Genomic DNA, 14,911 nt, shown 5'->3' with positions numbered 1-14,911 from the left:
AAAGTCCCCTTCTGCAAGGTTGTTTGCTCATGAAGGCATTTTGAGGAGGATGTCGTTTATGATCTGTAGCTGGGCATGTTTAGCCTGGAGAAGAGGAGGTTAAGGGGTGATATGATAGCCATGTTCAAATATATAAAAGGATGTCATATAGAGGAGGGAGAAAGGTTGTTTTCTGCTGCTCCAGAGAAGTGGACACGGAGCAATGGATCCAAACTACAAGAAAGAAGATTCCACCTAAACATTAGGAAGAACTTCCTGACAGTAAGAGCTGTTCGACAGTGGAATTTGCTGCCAAGGAGTGTGGTGGAGTCTCCTTCTTTGGAGGTCTTTAAGCAGAGGCTTGACAACCATGTCAGGAGTGCTCTGATGGTGTTTCCTGCTTGGCAGGGGGTTGGACTCGATGGCCCTTGTGGTCTATTCCAACTCTATGATTCTATGATCTCCTGTAGTCCCACCAGGACTCCACAGGGTCTTTCAGAAACTGAAAGGGGGGGTGGGAGTTGTGGCTGCTCTCCTCTCCTTTAGGCTTGTTTGCCCACAAGAAACATTGGGAAGTTGAGAGGAGGAGGATCATTATTCTAGCTGGCTTTTGCTCCCTTTGCTAAAGTTGCAATCCTAATCCCATTTACCTGGGAGGAAATCCCATTATAGAAGAGTAGGGTTGGCATCAGTCTTCTGTACAAAACAATCCATAAACCATGATTACCTCAAAAGGTAAGCCCCAAAGAGATTATACTGGGTTTTTCTTTTGTGTTCACATTCTGGATTGTTTACTCAGCAAAAATTTCTGGTGAGTTCAATGGAAATTACCCCCTAGTAAATATATATGGGATTGCAGCCTGTGCCTCCTAAAATTCTGAAGAACACCCTCAATTAATTTTGTAACCAAGTTATCTGCAGCAGATGGGACTCTTTCACAATCAAATTTCTGGCCAAGCATTTTGCTACACTCCCCACCTGTTCAGCATTCTCATAACTTCTCAAATCAAGTTTACAACTGAGTATAAACCTAATCTGTCCCATGAGGTCCCACCTGTTTGCTCATTTTTATTCTACCACCATCTTATTCACCCTCCTGAGTATCGTTGCTGCAATAAAGGCAACGGCATTTATTTTTTCAATTTTTATTCCACTGTTCTGTGGAGAAGTTCAAGGTCCCACACAAGCTTTTCAACAACTTTGAGGATAAGGTTAGACAAAGACCGTTTTCAAGTCAGGTGGTAGGCAGGGACCCCCGTTTTCTCTCCTGCCCTCTTCTTTCTGTTTTATTCTATCATACACACAGGAACCCCACTCCATTTTACACACACACATGCACCCATCTCCTCCCCACTCCCCCATCAAGCACTCCCTGCCTTCTCTTTAGATCTTCCCTGGCTTGGAGGGTCATGCCATTTTGGGATCTTCATCAGATACTAAAGTGTACTGGGCCTGCCCTGCACCTGCCATTGCTTCCCTTCACCACCTAGCTTGCACTCCCACAAGATGAGTACCCAGCAATGAGAGTGATGGGGAAGCATGCAGGCAGATGCACAAGCTCAGAAGCTCAACCCTGAAGCAAAGCAATGAGAGCACCTGTCCAAAGTCTTCTCCCATCTCGTTGAGAACAGAATACTTTTGGTCTCATCTAGCAGGACTGTTATGGTCTTCCAGGCTACACACAGAAGTCCACAAAACTCTAGAGGCAGAAGAGTGGAGGTTTGCACTTGAGACTAGGGACACTTCAGGTGTTCGCAGACTCTGTCTTTTGCAGTTGGGTTTCAGTGGCACACCAGGAAATTCAGATTGCACAATCATAGCGGATTTGGAATGCTAAAGGAAGAAATGTGCAGCCTGCTCTTGAGAGGATAAAAGAATCGTAGTCAGTCCTGCCTGCAAAGTGTAACAGATCAAAGATGCAGGAAGCTTTCTCTCATGGAAGGTAGTAATGCAATGCAAATACACCTGGCAATTAGAAGACGGATGGACAAGAACAACTGAAGTGTAATTTTTTTCTGCCATATTGAGTTTTCTGCCATTTGTCAAGAGCTGAGTAAGGCTGTTCCTTTCATGGTGCATATGTTTTACCACCAATCATATCCTTCTCTATCTTGTGCATATTTTTCAGTTTGCAGGATGCCAATTATAGAGTGGTTTATCCTAGGAATCCTTGACGGCTTGCTTAAGTGTAAGACTGGAGCCATCTCTGAATACAGAATCATTTATAAGAGGAGGGGCTTGTTGAACCTTGGGCATGACAGATTTAACTATGCTGCACTATGCTTGGTATCGTCTACAAAGGTTTTCTGTTGAGAACTTGACTCAGGATTACTACGCTATGATTTCAGACATTCTATCTTCATTCCCCAGCATCAGAAAATCTCAGCTCGCAGAACAGCAGTAGCATTGTGGGAATTCCAGTGTATGAATGGTAAACACGTTAACACTTCATATTGGATAAACAAATGTAATAGTGAATGAGTTGCCTTTACCTACCTCACAGCCGTAGTGCCAGATCAGGAACTGGAAATAACCGAGGCAGGAATGAATGGTAGTGAACTTTCTTAGATTAAGGGGCATCATGGTAGGAGCAAGTGTTGGGAGTCTAAACAGTATGTAGAATACCACTTGCAAAAGTCACCACTGAAAATGGAGCCACAGATGCTGTTTTGGGACTACAACTCCCATCATCCCTAGCTGACAGGACCAGTGGTCAGGGATGATGGGAATTGTAGTCCCAAAACAACTGGAGGGCCAAGTTTGGCCATCACTGCCGTAACTAGAACAGGGACCAATACTATGGTAGTAAGTAGGTGCTGGAAATGGTGAGAAGAAGCAAAGGGAGCAGATGCAGTAGTGGTGATAGATACAGAGGAAGATTTTTCTTGTAGACTCCGAATTGCTAAGTTTTCATTGTGGAATCTAAGTGCAGAGCTCACCTGAGTACCTATAACAATTGCAAATATCCCAGTGGTCAGCAACAGGATGTCCTCTAAGCTAAACAGCATGTCTCAGAGGAATCAGATGGCATTTGTGAGCTCATGTACCTTTAATATCAACCCCAATGAACTATCCAAAGCCTGATGAAATGAGTTAATTCCAGGGGTGTGAATGTTGCAAAAATACAGGAACAATGTTGGTAGTGGCTTCTGCTCGATAAAACACCCTCAGAAAGCTTGCTGTATATGAGTGTGAATAGTTTCTCTGGACCATTCAAGGTGGCTAGGGAGACATACTTCTCTTAAATCTAAGAGAGCTAAGTTGGTGTGCAAATGACCCAAACAGCAATCACAGAAAAAACTGCAACTGACAGGAAGAGCAAAATACATTACATTCCACAGAAGAAACAAGGTTAAAATGAAGTTTATTAGGTTTTTTTGTGGGGTTTTTTTGTTTTGTTTTAGTTTTTTATATAAAACTGTTTGTGAAACAGCTATTTTATTCCCATGGCAGAGTGACCACTGAAAGATGCACTAACCCCTTCTTAAGGCCTTAACAAGAGAAAAAGTTTTGTTTTTAAAAAAAACTCAAATGTTTAAAAATTACACAATGTACAAACAAACTAAAAGTAACCATGTGGTGTAGGCTGCTAAATAGACATTCTCCCTTCCTTCCTTTGGGAAACAAAAGACAGAGAAGAGAAGGGTTAATTGGATTTTCCTGGTCAGCTTAACACACACTGATTATGTCAACATTCAGACTTCCTGTTGAATGCCCCTTTCTAGCAGGCATGTCCACATCCTCCTCCAGACTAGCCCCCCAAAAGGCAGCAGCTCCTTGGAATGACTTGGGAGTATTTGTCAATGCCAAGAATGGCGCAAATCCCCCACCTTTTGGTACAGAGTAACGTATAATAAGGTCAGAATATCTGTATATGAAGCTAATAGAAGCCACTCTTATTTCACAAGTCACATGACATAGGAGTCTTCTGGTGCTTCCTTTCTTAATAAAAATAAATAGCGTTTCTTAAAAAGAAAAAAAAATCCCCTTTTCACACATACACAAATACAAACATCCCATTCCCTGCAACCATTCATTCCCACCTCCCACCCCTACGGACAATTTCACCAACATACAGGGGGGGAAATTCATATTCTTTAAAACCTGGGTTATCTGTTGTGGAAGTTGGAGTAAAGAGACAAGTTTGATTAAGCAAGCTCATAACTCCTTTTGAAACAAGTTGAGTTCCATTTGCAAAGGCCTTGTTTGAATTTTACTTATACTTGTTCATAAGCAACTTGGAACATATATGGGTCCTAAAAATTCAATTTAATGCATAAAAAGGGATAGCGCACCTTTCATTTAAAACAAGTCTATCAAGACTAAAAATAGATCTTTATATATATAATCTATATATATATTTTATCCCTCCCTCTTTAATTCCCCCACTTTCTTTTCTTTTCCCTCCCCATCCCATAGTCACTATGGAGATTGTGTCCATGAAAACAGCTGGTTCAGACTCCTTGATCATATTCTGTGATGTTGTCGGTCAAGTGTGATGAAAGAGTTGATGAAGGAAGTGCTGGCATTGGCAGGCACATCAAGAGAGGGGCATGACTGCACAGTGGGAAAGAATCCATCCAATCATGAATGTCCACCGCTTTCTTATCTCAACAGCTTAACCTGTAACAGGAGAAAAGCACTGCCATTAGAAAAATGTGCATGTGCTAAACATTTTTTATTAACTTGTTGGCAAAATTTAAGTCCATAGCCCAAGGAAATGTTGTAGCAGCAATACTTCCAAGAACTTTAAAACTTGGTAGAACTGTTTATGAAAGTGTAGCATTTATAATTCTTTTTTCCTTAAACCAAAAACCCTTTTAAGGTCATGAAAAGCAAGCAATTATTCAGCGATTATATGAAATTAAAAAATTATAGCCCATTCCTTTCTGTTTAAGTGTCCATGTCAGAATTCATTACATTTAGTGCTGGGATATATGGCTGTTGGAAGATACAATGTGTGGCTAATTTAATCAGAGGGTGAATCTCTGCTATAGCCTGATAACAGGGCAGCCAATGAAAGGGGCTTCATCTCACCATACTTTGTCTGGCCCTGCACAACCACCAGATAGCAACCATTAAAAAACCAACTTAGAATTACTATCTAATGATAGATTGGCAACCATGAGTGTACACTAAGGAGATGCTTTAACTACAGTAGCCAGTATTGTCTGGATTTAGAGGTAAGGTCAGCTGAAATTTATCAGTTCTATTTTACTGGAGGCACAAATGTCACTTTAAGCAGCTTGTGCAATGGCATGTGTATGTATTTAATTTCCTTTGTAGACCATTAGTAGTCACTCTATGACAAGAAGTTTCAGACTCACTCCATTCTGCTAGTTAAGAGTGTTATACTCAGCCTTAAACATTCTGCAAATGCTTTAGGTGAAGTTCCTTTCAGATTGTCCACAGAATGTGAACTATTATTATATCTTTCCTGCATCTTAAATTAGGAGCCCTTCCTCCTACTGTTTGTGCTTCAGTAAGCCCCATAAGATTCAGTGATACATCCAAGTAACTGTGCACAGGGTTGCAGCCTAAACCAACCAACACTTAAAAGGGGCTTAGCTAAAGTGTGAGTCCTTTGCGCAAGCAGTGGGGATCTTAAGAGTGATACTGACTTTTCAAATTGACTCTTCCATGCTTGTTCAAATATGAATGAGCCCTATTCCCAAAAAGAGGGGGAGGGGCTGGTTAGCCTTTCTATCTATCAGACCACTTTTCTCTATTATGAGTGGGACCTGGGAAATTCAACTGAATTTTCAGGTTGAATCATATTCCCTTATATCTCCTTGCTTCTTAATTGTGGGTCTTATTCCTGAGCACACTGGCTACCAACCATCTATCTTTCAGATACTGTAAACTATTTTGGACCACTGACTTTTACTTCTACAGGAGACATACATGCATCTTGCATTTGAACAGCTTAAGCAAAGAAAGAGGACTTTTAGGTAGATTTTTAAAACTAACTTAAAAACTTAACTGTGAGGCGTGAAGGCCGCTCCCTGCAAGGCCCATTCCACCTGGCCTAGGAGGTGGGCCCCAGACTCACCCAGCCCTACTATGTTAAATATGTATTCTGTAGTTGACCTCCTTGGTAATGTTTTACTTTAAGATAATATTTTAGTTTTCTGTTATGTTGCTTTGACTGTAAACTCTATATTTTATTTTCTTCAGATTGTTTTATTTTTGTTTTACTGATTTAATATGCTGTAAACGGCTTTGAGATTTTTCTTAAAAATATAAAGCAGTGTAGAAATTTAATAAATAAATTTCTTCAACATCGAATGCATTTTAATTCATTTAAAGGATCCCCCCCCCCAGTCGTAAAACTTTGTCTTAGTTTTTAACTCTCTGCTTGCCCTTAGCCATCCACTTTGGTTCTGTTGTCCAATCTTGATATTTGGGGTGGGGTCTTTTTCTTTTTTCTTTTTAATGGCATGAAGTCTTGGGCAGTAAAAAGCATTATTACTGTTTACTGATCCTTGGAGAGGCAGAAATGAATGGCTGGAACAAGGCGAATAGAATTGGGAGAAAATCCTGTGTGTTACAAATTTTCATGACAGATACATATTCGCGCTTTCCTTGAAAGAGCTGGGAAATCTGAAAAATTGGGAACTAACGAGAACACATCTGGCTGATCCATGAGAACACATAGCCCTGCCACTGCAAAATCTGCCTCTGCTATCATGTGGACAGGAAGAGAAGCAAACACAATTCTCCAGTACTGAGTCCAGCAGCATTTATTGTTCTTTTGGCTCTTGAACCTACTCTTCTTCCAGAAGGAAGCAGGACCGGGAATGAGTTCCAGAAGGGCACAACCTTTAGTGCAGATGAAGGCATGCAGAGCCTGGAGGTTTGGTCTAGCAGGTATTACCGACAAGCATATTCTCAATGCTGTATCATCACTGATAAGCTTTGCAGTCAGACAAATGCTTCTGGGTGTAACAGGCCACAAGTGCTGTGGCACTGAAGGTATGGTAACCCCTTAATTTCCCCTAGCCTGCAGACAAATAAACTCTAGACTTAGTAATGCCAAATACACAAACTCACACCCTTCTGTTCTAGATGAAGTTAACCTTTGAATCTATATTGCTAAAGCATGTAAGAATCCCCATCCCAACCTCCACATGCATTCAAAAAGTAACAGCACCCGCCCTTCCAACCATCCTCCCCAAATATACCAGCCATTTTATTTTCAATTTTATGCACTATTTCTCTTTTGCCAAGAAAATCAAGGTGGAAATATACTACATACAAATAGTTAAGTAAAAATAAAAACCAACATCAGCCCATATATAACTGGCATGTGATGCACAATGCCCTGAATTTATTTGGACAGCATAGGAATCCTTTAAAAAATTATAAAATATGTTGAAGCAGAGTTGTAGGTAAACGGCTCTTTTGAAAGTAACAATCTTAGCCAAGAAGACGTATCATACTCACGTACTTCTCCCATCCCCTTACATGCTGGCTTCAACACTTCTATGGTGGATTTTTAAATCCAAGGTTTTCCATTAGATATAAGTCAGAAAACTGGCTTAATTTGTTTACTAACCAGGATATGAAACTAGGATCCAATGATTTAAATTCCTAGAAGTGGGAAGCCAGAGAATTCCAAAATGTATAAGTTGAAGTCTCATAATTAGAAACATAGCTGTTCTTGCATATACTGCCCTGTTACAAGTTAACTGACAGTGGAACTACCCTCCACTGCTTATGGAAGCACATCAAAACTAATTTCACTATTTTGATGAATCAACAGGAGAAAATAACCAATGTACGTGGGTGCCACTGAGCCTAGGGCTTGCCGATCGGAAGGTCAGCGGTTCGAATCCCCACGATGGGGTGAGCTCCCATTGCTCGGTCCCTGCTCCTGCCAACCTAGCAGTTCGAAAGCACATCAAAGTGCAAGTAGATAAATAGATACCGCTCTGGCGGGAAGGTAAATGGCATTTCTGTGCGCTGCTCTGGTTTTGCCAGAAGCGGCTTAGTCATGCTGGCCACATGACCCGGAAAAACTGTCTGCGGACAAACGTCAGCTCCCTCGGCCAGTAAAGCGAGATGAGCGTCGCAACCCCAGAGTCGTTCGCAACTGGACTTAACTGTCAGGGGTCCTTTACCTTTTAACCCATTCTCTACTGCCAGTCACAGATCTAGGACACCTATAACTCAAAAGGAGCCACCTCCCCCAACTTATTTACAAAGTAGGCATATTTTTCTGATATCAAAAAAGACCTAGGTAAAGTGTAAATGGACATGAGACAATTAACTGAAAAGAGATATTCCCAAAAATATTAAAAGCAAATGATTGGCATTCATAATCCATTATAGGTTTCTTTAGAAAGAGCTGGGAGACTCCTGCCTCAGGCTTTCGTATATGGGAGGCCTGCCCTTACCTGGAAACAAGCCAGAGCACTAAACCAGAAACTCAGAGACAGGCAACAAGACACACAACACTGCTCCTTTGTGCTCTGCTCTCTTCTAATTCCTGGAGACAATGCAGATCACTAGATTCATTCACAGTTCATCTTCTTGCCTCAGAAATGTTGCAGAACTACTGGAGCAACCAGCTCAGAAAGAAACAGGTGGAGACATTCCATCTCTGTGTGACCAGGATAGCCTTTATGTATTGCTTTCAGGGGCCTTCACTGCACCAGGAAGAAGGCACATAGCCAAACCATTCTAAATGACACAGCATTTTGTGCACTACCCTTCAGGTATTAGGCAGTTCTACAGGCAGTTCTCCTGATAGTTCAAAGGGGTTGATATTATAGTATTGTTTTGTGCCTTGCCCTGGATTGCCTGCAGTAATAACAAATCTTATAAATGAATAAAATCTGCTCTGTTAAAACATTCACTTCATAAAGTATCAACAAAGCCCATTCACAGTCACCTGGCTAGAAGCAAACACAAGGATTTCAAGCAATGCTTAAAAACAAAGGAAAAAACAAACAATGATGTGCGCAAATGATTTCTAAATGGTGAGAAAGAAGTGGCATGGATGAAACAAGGTCACAATTCCAACTTATACATGTACCGTCTTGCATGTAAGCAAAATAAGGTGGGCAGAACTTGTTCAAACTCACGAAATATTCGTGAATATGTAAGGGAGAAAGAAAGACCAATAAATACCAATAAGAGACAGGGACTTCAGCAAACCACCTAACTCATCAATATTTTATAAAGTGTGCATTCCCATTCTGTAATGATAAAGATACTAATGATGGCATAGTTCCAGTACACTGAAGATATCTCCATTATTCTGTGAACAATCCCTGTGAAAGCCATCCTAACTGAACCACCTATTAAGGGAAATCTCAATTCATAAAGCTAAATCTGTTCATATAGGATTGTCTATTGAATGCACTTACAGCTAAATAAATGTTCATGCCCCAATTCAAACATGACAAGAGACAATGAAATAGTAATCAGAGAATGAATGTTCAATGCTAATTTTCAACAAGCTCCCTGTGGTGTAAATTGCTTTTTAAAACTCTATGAGGAAAACCTCTGCCCTATTTTTAGATTTAGATTACCATTTTTTGTGTGTCTTTTGGAAGAACTCATTGAGTGTTAGCATCTTGGTTTCACTGTCTACAAAATGTGGACAACAGGCTAGCATTATCTAAACACCCACATCCACAAGAACTAAAAACATACCAAGATATGAAAATATAACAATATTGTGGTAGGAGTGATTTCAATATGAGGATACCAGTAAAAAAAACTATCTTGAGATGAAAAACTCATTCTATGTGGATGAGCCTTGCAACTCAGCACTCAAGCTGGTTGTCTGTGGGGAATAACAATGGCCTCCAGGGAGAGAGGTGCATTCCCACTGCCATGGGGGCAGAGCTGGACTTATAGTAACTGCGCATGCATATGCATACATACACCCTCGTTCTAGCTTTAAAGAGCGACTGGCTTACTGGCTTCATAATGACAAACGAAGCAGCATTATAGAGGCCTTGTCCTGGGCTTCGACAGGTATTTGCAATACCCTCACAGCATGAAGAGGTGGAGGAGATAGTGGTAACAACATGGCAGAGGGGGAAAGAAACAGAGTAACACGGTTGAAATAAGCAAGGAAGCCAGGCAGATGCACTCTCTCCCCCCCCCCTCTCTCTCTCACACACACACAATAGTCACATGTAAGTCTGTTCCAGGCTTCCTGTGGATTTCTCAGCCAAAAGGATAGAAGGATCAGCCCTGGAACTTCATCCCAGTGTATATCTGGCATGGACTGGGAGGGCAAAGAAAAACCATCATTAGACTATCTGAGTCTGTGTTCCTCAGAGTGTTCTGATTGCTTCTGCTGAGCTCAGAAAGACAGCTCTCCTCTCTCTCTCGGCTTTTTCCAGAACACTGAAAGTATGTTATGCTTATGATGCTATGCAGAGCTAATCACTGCCTTTTCCTCTAGGCTGTCAGGCAGGCAACTGATCTTGACTTACTGGAGCTCAGAAAATGGGAATCTAAGTGAAATATGAGAGTTACCCATCAAATGATGATATAAAAAACACCCAAGCTTCTGTGTTTACATAAATAGACAAACAGGTGATACATGGGAAGTCCATTAGGATACAGCAGAAAAGGGCTTCTCCCCAGTTCTGCCCTTCATTGGTGAAGTGGCGAGCTTAGCATCAAAATACAAGTAAACAGGAGTCAAAGTTAAAATCTCTGCATAGCAATATCACCACCTATTTCTCCCTCGGGCTGGAGAGAAAGTGGCATCCTTCCCTCCACTCACCTGTGCTTGCTTTTATTTTCATTCCCACGAACACACTTCCCCCCTCACCCCCGCTCCGACTGCTCTGTGCTGAGGCTGCCTTTCACCATCTTGTTCTGCAAGGAGGGAAGAGAGCAAGGGAGGAGGGGCTAATGTCCAGTATGCCAAGAAGAAGGTGAGGGGGAAAGAGAAGATAAAAGGAGAGAGGCAGATGAGAAGGAAGATGGAACATGTGGAGAGTGAAAGAGAAAGGAGCATCAGTACGAGAACCAAACACAGATCTTTCAGACAGGATTTCTGCACGACGGCATTTGGAACTTTGGGGAGGAAAGAAATAAGCAGTTTAGCAAGAAAGTTGAGCTGTGCTCCATAATCACAAAGCTTTCCAGCTGAGCAACAAGAAGGTTTTTACAGCTTCTTCCTTAAGTGTTCTGAAAGGACATTTTGTGAAAGATTTTTGCTCCCTGGTGTCAGATGTTTTTAACCACTGATCAGAAATGTCAAACTTAAGCTTTTTTCACCTTGTGGATGTTGAAACAGATTACATCTGGTTTTCATTGTCTTAACTAAAAGAATCAACTTACAACAGAAAAGAGGTGCTAATACTACAAAACAAGTAACATATCTAGAAGTACTCTCCTTTCCAAATTAAAAGTGTTACTTCTTGCTATATCTCAATTAATTCTAAAACAACCACTTTTTAATACAGGGGTCACTCCATAGAGAGCAGAAGTCTTTGTCTTCCATTGAAACACAACACAGTTTCTAAACAATGTAGTACATATTCCAGAATCGCAGGAAAATAGCAAAAATAGATATACTGTGTTCAGTACATTGAGAGTCACATACTTAATTTTATTTTTAGTAAAACATCTCCTAGGCTTTATGGTTATGCAGATCAACTTGAACAGTGTGTGCACCCACGATGCCTGGTGGATTCTCCAATGTTAGAAAGAATCTACAGGAGATTGGGGGATGAAGTTTCAGGACCCTGAATAATTGGGTTCGAGCCCCATACTGGGCAAATGATTCCTGCACTGCAGAGGGTTGGACTAGATGACCCTTGTGGTCCCTTCCAACTCTACAATTCTGCAATTTGCCCAGTACTACAGGTTGCAGAATTTAGTTTCTCATGGCACACCTTTGCTTTTTAAAAGTACAGAGCATAGATAAACTTATCTGAAAAATTTAGAAATGAGGAAATAATATTTATTCATTCCAAAAAGGTTCCTGGACCCATTTATCAGTAGCATACAGACAAGGCAAACATGGTTCACAGAAAGTTCAATGCAATTCCACAGCATATGCCCAACTTCTGATACACAAAAGAACATTTGGATCAGAGGAGTGACTGTCAGTGACATATTTATCAAGGGAAGAGCCATATCTTGTTGTTTGTTCGTTTGGTATTGCTATTTTTTGGTATCGTGATACTGTATTGTTCTTAACCTGCATTGTGGTTCTTACCAGTTTTATAAGCTGCTCATGGATTCATGAATCAAAAGGCAGAGTATAAATATTAGAACAAATATATGCAACAACAACAACAAAAGTCTTTAATTACTAAAATCAACAATTTGGTGGCTGAATGCTCATTTCTCACATAAATTAGCAATGATGCTTCTATTTGTTTATGTTGGTATTCTCTCCTGAACTCTGGTAATTTTTGTTCCTTAAAGACTAATCTTGTTCTATAATAATCAATTTGGTACATATAGTGAGCAAAAACAGGGTTGTTTTTTTTGCAAGCGGTCAACACTATCCAATATAACCTAAATATCTGTGAAGACATAATATGATGTGCAGTTTTTATTCAGTTATCTGAGGTTTGGCTGTTTCCAGAAGTCTTAATCCAAAATGACCTGTGAACTTGAAAATATCTGTATTTCTAATATAACTATTTAACAAAGCAGCCTTCTACTTTGGCAAATTACCGTATTTTTCGCACCATAGGACGCACTTTTTCCCTCCTAAAAAGCAAGGGAAAATGTGTGTGCGTCCTATGGAGCGAATGCAGGGGGGGAGGCAGGCGGGAAAAGCCCCCAAGAGCCGCACACAAGCTCCGTTAGCTCTTGTGGGCTTTTCCACAGGAGGGAGAAGGGACTGACTGGCCGAATCAGTCCCTTCTCCCACCTCCCAGGAAAGCCAGGAGAAGCCGTGCAGCCCTTTTAAAGTGCACGCGGCTTCTGCCGGTTTTGCGGGAAGTGGGGGAATTCCCCCACCTCCCAGAAAAGCCAGGAGAAGCCGCGCAGCCCCTTTAAAGAGCTCACGGCTTCTGCGGGCTTTTGCGAGAGGTGAGGGAATCCCCCCACCTCCCAGGAAAGCCAGAAGAAGCCGTGCAGCCCTTTTAAAGTGCGCGCGGCTTCTGCCGGTTTTGCGGGAGGTGGGGGAATTCCCCCACCTCCCAGAAAAGCCAGGAAAGCCCTGCGCAGCTTCTCCCGGCAAGGACAGGCTGCGCGGGGCTAAAGGGGAAGGCAAAACAGCGAGCGGGATCCATCCCGCTCGCTGCCTTGCCTTCTTCCATAGCCGCGCGCAACCCCTCCGCAAGGAGAGGCTGCGCGGGGCTAAAGGGGAAGGCAAAACAGCGAGCGGGATCCATCCCGCTCGCTGCCTTGCCTTCTTCCATAGCCGCGCGCAACCCCTCCGCAAGGAGAGGCTGCGCGGGGCTAAAGGGGAAGGCAAAACAGCAAGCGGGATCCATCCCGCTCACTGCCTTGCCTTCTTCCATAGCCGCGCGCAACCCCTCCGCAAGGAGAGGCTGCGCGGGGCTAAAGGGGAAGGCAAAACAGCAAGCGGGATCCATCCCGCTCGCTGCCTTGCCTTCTTCCATAGCCGCGCGCAACCCCTCCGCAAGGAGAGGCTGCGCGGGGCTAAAGGGGAAGGCAAAACAGCGAGCAGGATCCACCCCGCTCGCTGCCTTGCCTTCTTCCATAGCCGCGCGCACCCCCTCTGCAAGGAGAGGCTGCGCGGGGCTAAAGGGGAAGGCAAAACAGCAAGCGGGATCCATCCCGCTTGCTGCCTTGCCTTCTTCCATAGCTGCGCGCAACCCCTCCGCAAGGAGAGGCTGCATGGGGCTATGGCTTCTTTAGCCCTGTGCAGCGTCTCCCGGCAAGGAGAAGCTGCATGGGGCTAAAGGGGAAGCCAAAACTTGGCTTGCTCCATAGCTGCTCGCAACCCCTCCGGCAGGGAGAGGTTTTGCGCACCCTGTACGCTGCTCTTTGGGGCTGGGGGGGGGAAGATTTTTTTCTTGATTTCCCCCCCTAAAAACTGGGTGCGCCCTATGGTCCGGTGCGCCCTATGGTGCGAAAAATACGGTAAGTTCACGCTCAAAGAATTTTATAGCTTTCTTTCACAGAGATAGATGGCTGATCTTCAGATAGCTCCAGATTCCTTGTTCTGTACTGTTTATAAATAGAGATACAAGGGGGGGGGGGGTCCCAAATACACCTTTACACATCATAAAGCATCATTCAACAAGCAGAGGCTCAACCATGTCTGCATGTTACCATCCAACTTTATATTGCCTAGCTATATACAGAAAAGTACACTATGGTTATTTTACAAATTGGTGCTTTAACAATATAACCAGAGGTTAAACAAGTAGACAAGAATTAGCTGGCCAGCTGTGTCCAGCACAGCAAATAATGCCGACCCATCTCCAAGAGATCAATTGATCTCCATCCATTTCAAAACTTCATTTTCTCAGACTATTTGCAGACAACCACTTTTAACAGAACATTCGCTGAATAGCTACAGCCAAAGAAAAGCACTCAGTACAAAAGCTATGCAATGAAGCTATCTTTAATAGAATGAACAGAATCCAGATTAAAATAAACTAATTCCACAGAATAAAGAAAATATGAAGACTCATATTTTCTAACCATGCCATCCCACAGGAAATGGAAACACACACACACACACACACACACACACACACACACACACTATAGAGATGCCAAAGAGTATATTTAGAAAGCATTGCCCAGACACAAAATGTCTAAAAATAAACTATGATGAGACCTATATAGCAAATGGCAGCAAAGTGATAACAATTTTATTACCTTGTGCTTGGGGCACCTCACTGAGAAATTCTCTTCGTTTAGTAAACAATCTAAAAGAGAAGAAAACAAAAGGTAAAAAATATTCTGCAAATAGCCACCAACTCCAAACCCTGCATGAAGTGATTTTAAACCATACTGC

The 14,911-nt window shown here is 42.3% G+C and overlaps 1 protein-coding gene across 7 annotated transcripts in view; it reads right to left on the bottom strand.

The window, feature by feature from the left end:
- TCF20 (transcription factor 20) overlaps window positions 1-14,911 on the bottom strand; it is a 202,939-nt gene that overhangs the window by 33,682 nt on the left and 154,346 nt on the right. For 4 of the 7 annotated variants that reach the window (XM_028747837.2, XM_028747844.2, XM_028747848.2 and 1 more), the window contains one exon: window positions 14,773-14,822. In XM_028747837.2, coding sequence (XP_028603670.2) covers window positions 14,773-14,822 — 50 coding nt within the window. Of the gene's footprint in view, window positions 1-3,326; window positions 4,603-10,732; window positions 10,861-14,772; window positions 14,823-14,911 lie in introns of those variants that run through there. The other 3 variants (XM_028747852.2, XM_028747854.2, XM_028747855.2) reach the window with 3 other exon arrangements.

The sequence above is a fragment of the Podarcis muralis genome, chromosome 10 (assembly GCF_964188315.1).
Source record: "Podarcis muralis chromosome 10, rPodMur119.hap1.1, whole genome shotgun sequence".
In the NCBI taxonomy this organism is placed as follows: domain Eukaryota; kingdom Metazoa; phylum Chordata; class Lepidosauria; order Squamata; family Lacertidae; genus Podarcis; species Podarcis muralis.
Note: the sequence above shows the minus strand (reverse complement) of the source record. Positions and strands in the feature narration are given on the sequence as shown.